At 48.5% G+C, this 15630-nt stretch overlaps 1 protein-coding gene across 2 annotated transcripts in view; it reads left to right on the plus strand.

Moving 5' to 3' along the window:
• CCNK (cyclin K) overlaps nucleotides 1-15630 on the plus strand; it is a 482638-nt gene that overhangs the window by 72625 nt on the left and 394383 nt on the right. For both annotated transcript variants that reach the window (XM_086937756.1, XM_086937757.1), the window contains exon 6: nucleotides 6024-6129. In XM_086937756.1, coding sequence (XP_086793882.1) covers nucleotides 6024-6129 — 106 coding nt within the window. The remainder of the gene's footprint in view (nucleotides 1-6023; nucleotides 6130-15630) is intronic.

Raw genomic sequence — 15630 nt, forward strand, 5'->3', positions numbered from 1 at the left:
CCTCACCCCCTCACACACCCTCACACACCCTCACAACCCTCTCACCCTCACTCATCCGCCTCCTTCTCTAACTCCCTGTTCTCTTCTCCTGTGATAATCTTTCTGCTATCTTCCATCCGCCTCCTTCTCGAACTCCCTTTTCTCTTCTCCTGTGCTGATCTGCTGTTCTCTTCCACCCGCTTCCTTCCTATCGCAACACCACAGCATCACTCAGGGGCACCACAACATCACTGTACCACCACAGCATCACTCAGCGCCCCCCCAGCATCACTCAGCGCCCCCCCAGCATAGCTCAGCACCCCCACAGCATCACTCAGCGCCCCCACAGCATAGCTCAGCACCCCCACAGCATCACTCGGCGCCCCCACAGCATCACTCGGCGCCCCCACAGCATCACTCGGCGCCCCCACAGCATCACTCGGCGCCCCCACAGCATCACTCGGCGCCCCCACAGCATCACTCGGCGCCCCCACAGCATCACTCGGCGCCCCCACAGCATCACTCGGCGCCCCCACAGCATCACTCGGCGCCCCCACAGCATCACTCGGCGCCCCCACAGCATCACTCGGCGCCCCCACAGCATCACTCGGCGCCCCCACAGCATCGCTCGGCGCCCCCACAGCATCGCTCGGCGCCCCCACAGCATCGCTCGGCGCCCCCACAGCATCGCTCGGCGCCCCCACAGCATCGCTCGGCGCCCCCACTGCATCGCTCGGCGCCCCCACTGCATCGCTCGGCGCCCCCACTGCATCGCTCGGCGCCCCCACTGCATCGCTCGGCGCCCCCACTGCATCGCTCGGCGCCCCCACTGCATCGCTCGGCACCACCACTGCATCGCTCGGCACCACCACTGCATCGCTCGGCACCACCACTGCATCGCTCGGCACCACCACTGCATCGCTCGGCACCACCACTGCATCGCTCGGCACCACCACTGCATCGCTCGGCACCACCACTGCATCGCTCGGCACCACCACTGCATCGCTCGGCACCACCACTGCATCGCTCGGCACCACCACTGCATCGCTCGGCACCACCACTGCATCGCTCGGCACCACCACAGCATCGCTCGGCACCACCACAGCATCGCTCAGGGGCACCACAACATCACTATGCGCTACCACAGCATCAATCTGTGCAACCATTCAACAACAACTGGTTCAAATATGTTCTCTCAATGTTTCAAGCTTTATTACAAATGTCACAAAAAGATGTTAATATTTCACTTCATTTTCGTCACAATAAAATACCCTAAAAATAATCTTCACAAAAGTTATTTACGAAAGTTTAAGCTATTGCCATTATAAATTACGATCGCTTTTATTGAAGTATTAATTAAAAAAATTAAAAGCCATTGTTATTTGTAATATCAATACATCTAAGTCATGTAAATACAAAACATGTTGCATTACAAATGCTATAGGTGTCACATTTGCGAAAGTTAGAGCTATTGGCATTGCAAATAACAAAGCTATTAATTTAGCTATTTTCAAAACCAACACATAAATAAAAAAAAAAATCATTTACAAGACCAATAGCTCAAACTTTCCTAATGCGAGACCTATTGCATTGCAAATGCTTGTTTTTTTTGCCATAGTAACAAGATTGCCATTATATAATAGTTATGTTTAATGGTTGAGTACATGACATTTTTAGGTCTCGCCCTGGAATTCGCATCCGAAGGATGCGTCCAGGGCGGAGACTTATAGTCGTCTGACACGGGGGAATGAGGGACACAAAACTGTGACGAGCGGCTGGATTGAGCTGCGTGCACGCGCGTCAACATTCACGCATGCGCACATCACAGCCACACGCATACACAGCACTCACGCATGCGCACATACACACGCATACACAGGCACACCCCCGTCACCTACACGCATACACAGAGACCCCTCCACACACACCAGCCCCTCTCCTCTCGGCTCCACACACACGCACACGCATTTACACTTACACAGACACGCAGGCACCCAGACAGGCAACCCCCCTCCCCCCCCCCCCGTCACACACACGCATACACACAGACTCCAGGACACATACACATACACACATGCACGCTCACACACATACACAGTCCGCCGCCGCGCGCGCGCACACAGAGGCCCCCCCCCCCACAAGGCGAAGCCCCACTCACCGGCATCCTCAGTGCAGCGGCTCCCACCGGCAGCAAGACTCTTCTTCCCTTCTTCGGCACCGGGGCGCAGGGTAGGCTCCTGCCTGCTCCGGTGCGCCAAACAATTGCGGCTCTTCCGTGGGAGGCGGGGTAGGCTCCCGCCCTCCTACTTCCGGTTGTCCCGCCCGGCCTGCCTGACTTCCTGTTCGCAGGCCGGCGGAAAACGAAAGCGGGAGTCCGCCGTAATTGCTTACCTTAGGGCAAAGGAGCGTGTGTGCGCGGCGGTTTCCTTTGCCGCGCGCGTTGATTGGTGAATGCGCAGTGAGTATTTTTTATAAAACTGTAAAATACTTGAATCAAATGCGCATCACGACGTCTGCGCATGTCCGTGACTTGGTATGATACAAGGAGGCAGGAGAGGAGAGTGTGCGAGCGGCCGGTTTCCTTTGCCGTGCATGTTGTTTTGCCAAGCGTGTTGTTCGTTGAGGGTGGAATGCGCAGTGAGTTTTTTATGAGAAAATTATTAGGTACAATTGCACGGACTTGATTCCTGGAGTACACCCTGTCCACGCACAGAGGACTCCTGAGCCGTGGATGGATCTGGTTTCCCAGGCGACCGATGGCCGGGTTGTGTGCCTGGCCCTCTCCATCAAGTCTTCGTCTGATCTGTTTTGATAAGGACGGGTCGGGTGGGTTCGTTGTTATGGGTGATTGATTTTTTTTTTTGTAATTACATTCCTCCAAGATACAGTGAAGCGTTTAGTACTTTGGTATTGCGGGTACATTTTGTCTCTTAACTCGTAGCTTCTAATCTACGGCCTTGTGCTGTTGCAGGAACATATCATTTTGCCATTTTGTTCAGACATTGACCAAGCTTAGCTCCTCTGACATAAACCAGTGCACGCAGAAGAGGTACCCGTTTTATGCCACAAAAGGAACAGTAATGATGAGTGCAGAGTGAGTGCAGAGTGACAGTGAGTGCAGAGTGCATGCAGTGAGTGCAGAGTGACAGTGAGTGCAGAGTGCATGCAGAGTGACAGTGAGTGCAGAGTGACAGTGAGTGCAGAGTGACAGTGAGTGCAGAGTGACAGTGAGTGCAGAGTGACAGTGAGTGCAGAGTGACAGTGAGTGCAGAGTGACAGTGAGTGCAGAGTGACAGTGAGTGCAGAGTGACAGTGAGTGCAGAGTGCATGCAGTGAGTGCAGAGTGACAGTGAGTGCAGAGTGCATGCAGAGTGACAGTGAGTGCAGAGTGACAGTGAGTGCAGAGTGACAGTGAGTGCAGAGTGACAGTGAGTGCAGAGTGACAGTGAGTGCAGAGTGACAGTGAGTGCAGAGTGACAGTGAGTGCAGAGTGACAGTGAGTGCAGAGTGACAGTGAGTGCAGAGTGACAGTGAGTGCAGAGTGCATGCAGTGAGTGCAGAGTGACAGTGAGTGCAGAGTGCATGCAGAGTGACAGTGAGTGCAGAGTGCATGCAGAGTGACAGTGAGTGCAGAGTGACAGTGAGTGCAGAGTGACAGTGAGTGCAGAGTGACAGTGAGTGCAGAGTGACAGTGAGTGCAGAGTGACAGTGAGTGCAGAGTGACAGTGAGTGCAGAGTGACAGTGAGTGCAGAGTGACAGTGAGTGCAGAGTGACAGTGAGTGCAGAGTGACAGTGAGTGCAGAGTGACAGTGAGTGCAGAGTGACAGTGAGTGCAGAGTGACAGTGAGTGCAGAGTGACAGTGAGTGCAGAGTGACAGTGAGTGCAGAGTGACAGTGAGTGCAGAGTGACAGTGAGTGCAGAGTGACAGTGAGTGCAGAGTGACAGTGAGTGCAGAGTGACAGTGAGTGCAGAGTGACAGTGAGTGCAGAGTGACAGTGAGTGCAGAGTGACAGTGAGTGCAGAGTGACAGTGAGTGCAGAGTGACAGTGAGTGCAGAGTGACAGTGAGTGCAGAGTGACAGTGAGTGCAGAGTGACAGTGAGTGCAGAGTGACAGTGAGTGCAGAGTGACAGTGAGTGCAGAGTGACAGTGAGTGCAGAGTGACAGTGAGTGCAGAGTGACAGTGAGTGCAGAGTGACAGTGAGTGCAGAGTGACAGTGAGTGCAGAGTGACAGTGAGTGCAGAGTGACAGTGAGTGCAGAGTGACAGTGAGTGCAGAGTGACAGTGAGTGCAGAGTGAGTGCAGAGTGCAGAGTGACAGTGAGTGCAGAGTGAGTGCAGAGTGCAGAGTGAGTGCAGAGTGACAGTGAGTGCAGAGTGACAGTGAGTGCAGAGTGACAGTGAGTGCAGAGTGAGTGCAGAGTGACAGTGAGTGCAGAGTGAGTGCAGAGTGACAGTGAGTGCAGAGTGAGTGCAGAGTGACAGTGAGTGCAGAGTGACAGTGAGTGCAGAGTGACAGTGAGTGCAGAGTGACAGTGAGTGCAGAGTGCGTGCAGAGTGACAGTGAGTGCAGAGTGCGTGCAGAGTGACAGTGAGTGCAGAGTGACAGTGAGTGCAGAGTGAGTGCAGAGTGCAGAGTGAGTGCAGAGTGACAGTGAGTGCAGAGTGACAGTGAGTGCAGAGTGACAGTGAGTGCAGAGTGAGTGCAGAGTGACAGTGAGTGCAGAGTGAGTGCAGAGTGACAGTGAGTGCAGAGTGACAGTGAGTGCAGAGTGACAGTGAGTGCAGAGTGACAGTGAGTGCAGAGTGCGTGCAGAGTGACAGTGAGTGCAGAGTGCGTGCAGAGTGACAGTGAGTGCAGAGTGCGTGCAGAGTGACAGTGAGTGCAGAGTGCGTGCAGAGTGACAGTGAGTGCAGAGTGACAGTGCGTGCAGAGTGACAGTGAGTGCAGAGTGACAGTGAGTGCAGAGTGACAGTGAGTGCAGAGTGACAGTGAGTGCAGAGTGACAGTGAGTGCAGAGTGCGTGCAGAGTGACAGTGCGTGCAGAGTGACAGTGCGTGCAGAGTGACAGTGCGTGCAGAGTGACAGTGCGTGCAGAGTGACAGTGCGTGCAGAGTGACAGTGCGTGCAGAGTGACAGTGCGTGCAGAGTGACAGTGAGTGCAGTCACTCAGCACCACCACATTATCAGTCAGAACCACCACAGCATCACTCAGAACCACCACAGCACCACTCAGCATCACTCAGCACCACCACAGCACCACCATAGCACCACTCAGCACCACCACTGCATCACTCAGCATCACCACAGCCCCATTCAGCACCACCACAGCATCACTCAGCACCACCACAGCACAAATATGTTCTCTCAATGTTTCAAGCTTTATTACAAATGTCACAAAAAGATGTTAATATTTCACTTCTGTTCTTGGATTTTGTTACAATAAAATACACTGAACATAATCTTCACAAAAGTTATTTACAAAAGTTTAAGCTATTGCCATTATAAATTACAATCACTTTTATTAAGTATTAAAAAAAATTAAAAGCCATTGTTATTTGTAATATCAATACATCTAAGTCACGTAAATACAAATGTTGCATTACAAATGCTATAGGTGTCACATTTGCGAAAGTTATAACTATTGGCATTGTAAATGACAAAGCTATTAATTTAGCTATTTTCAAAACCAACACATAAATGAACGTTTGGTGAATTTCCATTAAAATATTTGACTTTTTTACTAAGATATTATTATACTGTTTTATGCAAACAAAATTTAGATACTGCATAAATAACTTTAATAAAACATATTTTATATGAAGCTTTTTATGTAAAAAAAAAATATAGCATAAAGCAAAAAACAATTGCCATTTACAATGCTAATAGCTCAAACTTAAATAATGCGAGACCTATTGCATTGCAAATGCTTGTTAAATAAGTATCTCTGAAGACTTCGAAGTTGTTCTCTGTAAGTTTGCCTTTGAAAACAGACTATAAGAGTTTGTCTGGGAAAAGTAAAACATTTTTTCTTCTATGTAGGAAGAAGTGATGGTCCTGGAGAGAATATTATTACAGACAATAAAGTTTGATTTACAAGTTGAACATCCATACCAGTTTTTGCTGAAATATGCAAAACAGCTTAAAGGTAAAGCTGATTTTCTTACAATGTTAAGTCTGTGTTTTATTGAAAAGGATTGCTTCCTTGTTATCCTTACTACTGGCATGTTAAAATGATGGACTTTTGTACTGACTTAGCTACATTTGTGGGCAGAGTAGGAGATTCAGCTTTTACTGCAAAGGTAACACAGCAAGCCAGAGCTTGACTCAGTATTCTTAAATTTGCTCTAGTAGCTTATTACTTTTCAGTTCAATATGTGGCCTTTTTTGGGCAGTTAGGTGCATGCAGTGAATTGTTAATAACCTGTGTTTGAAGGGGGTTTCTTCTTTCCATATCTTTGTGTCTAGAAACTAAAGTTTCAGAATATACCACCATTCACATTTCAACATTTTTAATTTGGCTAATTCATTAACCACCTTCAAAATATGGGGAGATAATTCAGCATGGCCAAGGCAAGGCTCTTGGCTCTTTTATCCATGAAGCGGATTTCTCTTGCAGGGGATCGCCATTGATAGCCGTAGGCACTGACACAGGTGGGGTCATGAATTTATATGTGGGGCGTTTTAAGTTGGGGAAGTAATTCCTCTTTAATCCTGAGGGTGTGCCACGGGCGTGTTTGCACAGTGATAAAGGGAGGAGGCGGGGCCTGAGGTGATGTGTGCAAACACGCCCTGTGGCACGTTTTAAGTTGGGGAATAATTCCCCTTCAATCCTGAGGGTCCCTGGGGCCAACTAGCCCACCATGTACCTCCAGTAAGCGCCACAGGCCTGCGTTGAAGAGAGGTGGTCCAGGCCATGCCCCCTTGTTTACACCTCTCTGCAACACAGCTCTTTGGTGCTTACTGGAGGTACCTGGTGGGTTAGTTGGCCCCAGGGATCCTCAAGATTCAAAGGCACTTAATATCCCAACTTATAAAAGGAGGTAAAAGGTAGGGTAGTTGGCCCCTAAAGAACCCCCAGCAGTGAAGGGGACTTTAATCCCCATCCAAGAGCGTGCCAGGGAGCGCGTTTGTAGAGTGGTGGACAAAGTGGGCGTGACCTGGTATGACTACTTACCAATGCTGCTGTGTGGGACTGACTGGAGGTAATAGTTTGGGAAGTCTGTGTAGGTCAGGAAAGCGGGCTGGGGCATTGAGAACTATAGAGTGGTAGATTCTATTTATTTATTTTTTTCAATTGAAAGTGCCTGTAAGACTGAAAATGTAAACTTCGCTTACCATGGGAATTTTCAGGTGATTGGACAAGAACAAATCGTATATCAATCATTAATGCGATAAACCTGTACACGTATCAGTCTTATAGGCACCTTCAACTGGGTTTAATGACAGACTCCCTGTAGTACAGCCACATTAATAGTGTTATGGTTATTTACAGATACCCCCCACCCCTGTCCTGAAGAAGACCCGCCTCTGAGGACTACACTAACTCTTTAGCACCTGGGTCAAAACGCCTATGCCCCTGAAATAGGCATACAGCCTCCCCCGCATCCCCCTTTGTTTGATAAACAAAAAACATTGCGCTGTGAAAATAACAGTTTGTAAGGCTCCATGTTCGATTGTTTCTATAGGGGTTGGCCTCACCAGTAATGAGAGACCTGATTGTAAAATACATTGGATCTCGTGCAAAAATTGTACTCCATAACCTCTCTTCCCTACTTTTCCAAAACCTATCCCTTTTTCACATGGGCACTGATTCTTCACATATCACTTCCTGTCTGATGATAACCATGTGATAAGAATTGTATGTTGACATAATACTTCATTTGATTGATTAAACTATGTTATCAATCGTAGTGGCTCTGAATTGAATTTTATTAATTTTCTTCTTCCTTATGTAGAGACTGTTGGTGCCTTATCAGTCTTTTGACATATATATATTTATCCTTCAACTATGTTTTGGTGACTAAATAATACAATATTAGTCTAGGACCACTTGTATTCTATAATGACAAATACCCAGGTCCTTTGACTATATTGGCTTACCCCATTTTTCATAATGTCCAAGTCCAGGGGCAGCTGACCAATATTAGGCGTAGTGCTACATTTAGGGAAAAAGCCCATCTGATTAAAGTGAAACAGAGTAAACACACAGTGGGGAGCAAGCAGGCAGCCTACACCTTGCTCAAGATAATGTAGTGTGTGTTATGCATCGAAAGCAAGTTAGAGGAGTTGGTCCTTATCTGTCTTAGAAAGCGACGCCATAGCAGCTGCACGGAAGGAGGAAGGAAGGAGACTCCGCTGGCAGGAATCATTAAAGAAGGCCACAAGTTTAGGGACAAGTTTCGAAGCGTTGAATTCTGTAGGTAGCTCGTCTAGCCCAGGCGTCTTCTCCCTTGCAATGTCTTTGACTGCTTAGTAATATCTGCCCCAACTGATCTGCCACCTCTGAATGGAGGGAACTGGCGAGGATACCACAGTCTAACTCCGCTTATCACCCGGTATCTGCTGAGTAGAAATCACAATAGTGACAAAGAAACACCCTTCTAAACCTGTCCTGAATGAAGACATCCTGCCCTGAAGTATCACAAACCTGGAGGATGGTATGCCCCTGACACTCCTCCCGGAGAAGCCATGCCAGCATCCTACCTTATTTATCCTGGTCAGTGTGGGCCCTGGCCAGATACGTCTTATAATGAAAACGCCGCAGGCGTTTGGCCAACTCAAACAATTTATCTTTCCTTTTGTGCTTCTCCCATCTGGATTCACCTCCAGCCCATGCGGAAGACCATCGATCACTGCTTCCTGGTGCTGAATATCAGAACGCAGTTGGGAACATACCCCCCTCTTTATTAGATATGCAGTAACCCTGAATCACCGCCTGAATGAAGGAATGAACGAACAGGGAGATTTTAAAAGTGCACAGCTTCTCAGAGGAGTGTCCCTGCACTACAGAAAAATAGAGGGCTGAAAAAGAAAATTAGAGAAAGCGATTTAGCTTGTCAAAAGCCAGGTCTTAAGTTGCGTTCTAAATGATTGTTCATTATTCACTTGGCGAAGTTCCTTTGGGAGTTTGTACCAAGTTGGAGGGCACAGAAAGGAAAAGGATCTGCCTCCAGATATAACTAGTTTTACCCTAGGAACTTTAGCCAGATGGCCATGTGAAGAGTGCAAAGGTCTTGAGGGAGAGTAGAGATGAATTCTGGAATACAGATAGTCTGGGCCAGATTGGTGCAGTGCCCTGTGCATAAGGGTCAAGGTCTTAAAGAAGATCCTATTTCTGACAGGAAGCCAGGGCAAGTTCTTCAGATGAAAGGTGATAGAGGGCAGGCGGACAGGTGCATTTTGAACTGTTTGAACCCCTTGCAAAAATCTTTGTGGGAGTCCTACATTCAGGGCATTATCATAATCCAGTCTAGACCCCACCAGAGGTAGAAGAACATTGATCCTAACAGTCAAAGAGAGAAGTTGCACACATTTTTGGGCTGTGCGCATCATACTAAAACATACCACCCGACTCCCACCGACTAGGACACACCTGCATTATCAAGCCAATAATTTGTGACCTGCTTATCCAACACTGCACGAAAGGCCTCATCCTCAAGCATCACAGGGTCCATCCGCCAGTTAGGGATAGTGTACATAGGCGAAGACCACCGAAAGGTACACAATACTTGGAAGTGATCAGAATACGTCTTTGCCAAATATACAGTTCCCACCACCAAGCCATACAGCACTCCACAGGTATAAATCTGGTCAAGTCATGCAACCCCAATTGGTAGGAGTACATTAGAGCATACAGGTTATGTACTCTTCAACAATATACCAAATCCCACTGTACAACCCACGAGTATGCCAAGTCCGCCAACCTAGTCGCCTGCACACTGCCCAAGGGGGATGCAATCTATCCAAGGCAATGTCTACCACACAGTTAAACTCGCTCCCAATAATCCTCCCATATGGTATCATCAGCGATAGGAGGGGAGCCAAACCGGACAAGAACGCCAGCTGGTCGACGTTCGGTGCATAGAGATTCACTAGCGCAACATTCCTACAATCTAATTTTCCTAATACCAAGACATATCGATAATCCTGGTCAATCCTAGTCTTTGCAACTTTATGGGGACCTTGGGGTCTAATCCAAATAAGAGTGCCGTGCGAAAATGCTGAATGAGTGGCGACATATAGTTGACCCCGCCAGCCTCCCCGGAGGGCCAGACTCCTGTACTCTGTACGCTGCATCTCTTGCAAAAATGCAATATGTACCTGCCACCATTTCAAATAAACCAGCACATTATAATGCTTAGAAGGGGTGAAGAGGCCCACACATTCCACATGAGCAATTAAACCTGTGCTGCCATGGACATCAAACCAGCAACCAAAAACTACGGATCTCTTCCCGCCCCCCACCCCCACACACAGACCCAGCCCCAGCAACACAGTCCTCATCTCACCATGCCAAGGAAATTATAAAATTCAATGGCACATACCTTCTGCCGTTAAAAACAAAAACAGACAACAAAAATCGATGCTATAAAAGCAACCCCCTGCCTCTCCCCTAGGGCTGAAACATACAACCATCTTGTCCAAACACCGCACCTTGCAAGGTCCATCATGGAGCCAGAAAGGGACCAAAAGGCCAGCAAGATCCATAATGGAAGGATACTGTTAGGGAGGCAGCCAACAGCTAAAGGAAGAAAGAGCAGCACACAGGCAGCCAAACAAATTCTAGTAAACGCCTTGGCAAGTCACCCCACCCTATGTCCCTCCCACAACCGGAATACACACAGGATATAAGAGCCACACAACCCGCTCACAGTAACTGTAACCACAATGAGTGGGAAAGGGTAGCAAGGCAAGATGAGAATACAGTGCCAAAATAGACCACATTTAACATTATCATTCACTGACCCCGGGGTGACCCCCACTAAGGTGTCCTCAAGCCCTGGTGCAACAGAATCCTTCGGAGCAACGATGTTCCGGGGAGGGACGTTGAGAGGAACCCTCAAAGTTCCCCATTTTTGTGGCAGTCTCAACCACCCTAGCTTGTTTCAACGCCACCTGTGTGTCCGTGGCTTGAATGCCCATCTGTGCCGAGATCGTTGGCATGGAGGCCGCTGCAACTCAGGCACCTTGACACGCGCAGTGCCCTTATCATAGAGCTTGAGCCTATCAAAGGCCACCGGATGTGGCGGGGTCCCAGGGCGAGGCAGCTGCACCGGCACTGTATGTGCCCGTACCAAAGCAAATAATTTGGAAAGACCTTCTGGGGTCATCACTTCCTGCAGCCAGTCCTCCTAGTAGGCAAACAGGGAGTCACCTACCACCATTTCGTGCAGTCCCACAATACGGACATTATTCTAGCGAACACAGCTCTCCTGGTCGTCTAGCCAAGCCACCAGGCGCCAGGTGTGGATCCTCTTCAACAGTTTCCACGAGTCTTCCCGGATAAGATCCAATTCTACTGACCTAGTTAAATTCATCTTCTGTTTGCTCCCCAGAAGTGTCAATAGCAGCCAAGAGTGTCTCATACTTACCATTCATCTAAGTATTATCCTGGCACCCAGCGCCCTGCTTGATCCCCTCTTAGGGGACGCCGTTGGCCACATCCTCTTAGTTTGTTTTGTGCACCCCATGATGACCCCCAACAATAAATAAGAGAACATCATGGCAGTTATGGTTGTCAACACCTAGTTAGCTGTGTGCCCAGGCATTCACTCACCAAATGTCGTAAGGAGGGCAGTAAATCGCCAAAGAGGGTAACACGAATACACAGATCCAATTCAACAGAGATATTCATACCTCCAAGGACAGTCATTCAGGGCTACTCAAACAACTACCCAAGTCCCTAGTTTGCTACACCAACTGGGGTTCAACCTCCCAGGAGTCACGGCAAAGGGCCCCCAGTTCCCCAAACGATGAATGTCCCACACCGGTCACAGGAGACCCCCACATTGGCAGGAGGAGTGATGGTGTCTTGCAAACTGAAAAAGTAGGAGCAACACAGTCGGCAGGACATATCAGCCCCGCATTCACTAACAACCTTGTACCAGGGCGCCCCATGGAAGGGCCATGGCAAGCAACACTCTGGAAGCATTAATGTCCCTGGTGCCCAATGCATAAAAGGAGGCCAGCAGTGTATGAAAGCACTCACCCCTGCAGGCAGGCCTACCGGGGTAGTGCAGTCCTCCATGTAGAATCCAGCCGAGAAATGCAAAACCGCGGCTGCTGCGATTAGAGTGGGAGTGCCATCTTGGGCATGGCCGAGGCCCCGTCGGGGCCCTTCCCCGAGGCTTGTCTGCTCTGGCAAGGATTGCTGCAGTATCACAGAGACCCATTTTCTGAGGCCCCCATCCCCGCAATGCGGTCAGCAAAACAAACAGAAGTCCAGAGCTCTGCTGACACAGAGCTCTATTGCGATATCCACAAAGAAAGCGGAGCTGCAATCTTGAAGGCTTCACTAGGCCCTGGTGTCAGAGGCCATCTGAACGCTTCTATTCAGTCTCCAAGCCTGAGCCGGAGACACCACATACTCACGACCAATCCAAGGGCCCCACCCCTCTGGGAGCGGGTGCAGCAAGCAGGAGCCAGAAATAACAGGCGGTGAGGAACCTGAGCCATCCATGTCCCCAGGCCATAGCTGTTGACTCCACCCCCATAGAACGATAGATCCACCCTCCCCAGCAGTATCTTAGTTTCGAGGGGAGTGAAGTCTGGGATGTATGTGCCTGCAGGGATGTGTTCCGACAAGGCATGGCATAGTTGCAGATAGGGGTAACATTTTTTATGGGAAAGTCTGTATTGTTCCTGCATGTCCTGTACTGACATCAGGACGTCATCCCGCTATTGTCTCCAATATAAGTAATCCCCATTTTATCCCAATGTATAAAGCCCTGTAAGCCAGCCACAGTTTGTAACCATGTTCCCTACCATAGCGGGGTTGTGCCAGTAAGTTTGTGGTCTGGTTTGATAAATTGGAGTGCTGTCTTCCAGCAAAGCAGGCTTACTCGGGTGCAATCGGAGAGCAATTTGGGGTCGTTAAGCAGGTCTAGATGACCTTCCAGTATGTATAACAACATGAAGAGGCAGTTCCCAATAATATAAAGGACCAATAGGTTCCAATAGTAACAATTGCCCACAGAACAGCTGAGTATATTCAAGTTTATTTTATTATCATTTGTATTCATAAAAAGTTGCATAGAGAAAAGTCCATACTTCAATGAGTGGAACAGCATATATAATTCATATGTGATAGGGAGGGGGTTTGTACTTTCGACAATGGTAGGAGCAAGAGTAGGATAGACTACGTTATGTGCAGTTTGGAAATGTGGAAGCAGGTTAATGACATGGAGGTCACGCATAGGTTGGAAAGTGACCACAACCCATTGTGCATCTGCCACAGATGGTGGATCTTGCCCAATGCGAATGCTCGTATAGAGTGGAGTGGTCTCCCCTTACCGGCTCTTACCAATGATAGACGCCAGTTAAAATGGCCTCGTGTACTGGCTAACCAGGATTCTATGGCTAGCATAAATATGGAGGTGGATAGAGCAATAGAGGCCTTAGAGCTGGTTGCTAATATTAACCAGGGGCTGCAGGAAGTGACAACGATCCATGACCATCTTTTTGCAACTATCAAGTCACATTTCCAGAGGGTATTTAGGAATTCCAGTAGGGCTCAAGTTAGAACTGCAAAGTGGTACAATGCAAAGTGCAGGGAGGCAAGGCTCGCTTTGGGCATTGCTATCAAGGCCAGGGAGCTGGCGGCAATTCGTGTTGCCAGAAGGAAATATAAAGATTGCATAGCATCAGCAAAAAAGGAGTGGGACGAGATGCACTGGAAAGAGCCACTGGAAGCATGTGGCTCTAAGGACTCCAGGCTCTTTTGGAGTATTGTTAAATGGGGAAGGGGTGGCGAGCCAGATTCCCCGGATAACAATGTCCAGGAAGGGGACTGGGTTAAATATTTTAAACCTCAATATGCGGAATCTAACCCAGGCAGGGAGATGGACAGGTTTAAGGCTGTCTACCCCAAAGAAGAATTTTTTTACTTGAAAGAGGTGCTGTTGGCGCTAAGTGTAGTGTCCTCGGGCAGAGCTCCTGGCATGGATGGGGTCCCGGCAGACCTTTTTACTAATGATAGCGATAGATGGGGCAGATACATCCTTCTCCTTGCTAATGCAGTTGCTCAAGGTGCACCGGTACCGCATAGGTGGAGGGGTGCAATTATTATTCCCATATTTACGAGAGGAGATAGGGGATCGCCTTGTAACTATAGGCCTATTAGTCTGATAGCAACCACCCAAAAGGTCGTGGGAAGGATGGTGGTAAATAGGCTTATGGAATGGGTTGATGAGCATAATGTTCTATCACCCTTCCAAGTAGGGTTCCGGAGGGCTACCAGCACGATGGACCAGGTGTTTCGATTCACTCTGGTACGGTAGAAGACTGTGGTACTGGGCGGTGGCAGCCTGTACGCTGCTTTTGTAGATTTGCGGGCTGCCTTCGACCTGGTGCCTAGGTCCAAGCTGTGGTTTGAACTTAGGAACCTGGGTTTGCCCGATGACTTGTTGACCTTGGCCATGCGGTTGCATGAGGCGAATTTCGCCAGAATTCAGTGGGGCAAGCAGGGTGAGACTATTGATGATTTTCAAGTGGAACGGGGTGTAAGACAAGGGTGTGCGATGGCCCCTTTGCTCTTTTCATTGTTCATTAATGGGGTAGTAGCAGGAATGCTATCCGCTAATGTGGACGCACCCTCGTTGGCGGGCATCAAGATTCCGATCTTGATGTTAGCCGATGACACACTGATTTTGTCAAAAACTCCCAGTGGTCTGCAAAGTGCCCTCTGCATTTTTGACAACTTCTGTAAAAAATAATGGCTTGGAAGTCAATATAGCAAAGACTAAGCTTATGTTTTTTAACCCTCATCGTAATGTTAGAGCCAAGCTGTATTTAAACCAAAGACCCTTAGACACAGTTAGGGCCTTTACCTATCTTGGCATATATATAACTGAAGATCTAAGATGTGCTCAGCACATTGATCTGGCTGTTCTCAGGCATAAGCAAGTAACTGGAGTCCTTGGGCTTGAGCACAGAAAATCCCAGTCAAAACCTATTGCACCAGCTTTACAGGTGTACGAAGCAAAAGCGATGGGGTCTGCACTGTATGGTGCAGAATTGTGGGGATTTGGTAACCTTAACTCAATGCAGATGTCTGAGAATAAGTTTTTTAGGACATTAGCAGGCCTCCCCAAAAGCACACCCTTACTTCCCCATAGATTTGATTTGGGAAGGAAGGCAGTAAGTGATTTAGCCTGGTTGCGCCCGATTTTATACTGGAGGCGGCTTTTGACTACGCCAGAACTAAAACACTATGTAGAGGGCTTTGTAGCAGTGATCAATGCTGATGTCTTTCACAAGATCCAATGGCTGAGTAAACTTAGAACATTGCTATGCGTGCTTGGGCTGAAGTCGTTATGGGATACCCCTGCAGAAACATCCTTCCCAAGCAAACAAGCAATTAAGGAGTTGTATTGGGCCTATGTGTTCGAGCAGGCATGGGGAAAATCGGATGCTGATTCTATGACTG

This window comes from Lissotriton vulgaris, chromosome 9, assembly GCF_964263255.1.
Source record: "Lissotriton vulgaris chromosome 9, aLisVul1.2, whole genome shotgun sequence".
Classification (NCBI taxonomy): domain Eukaryota; kingdom Metazoa; phylum Chordata; class Amphibia; order Caudata; family Salamandridae; genus Lissotriton; species Lissotriton vulgaris.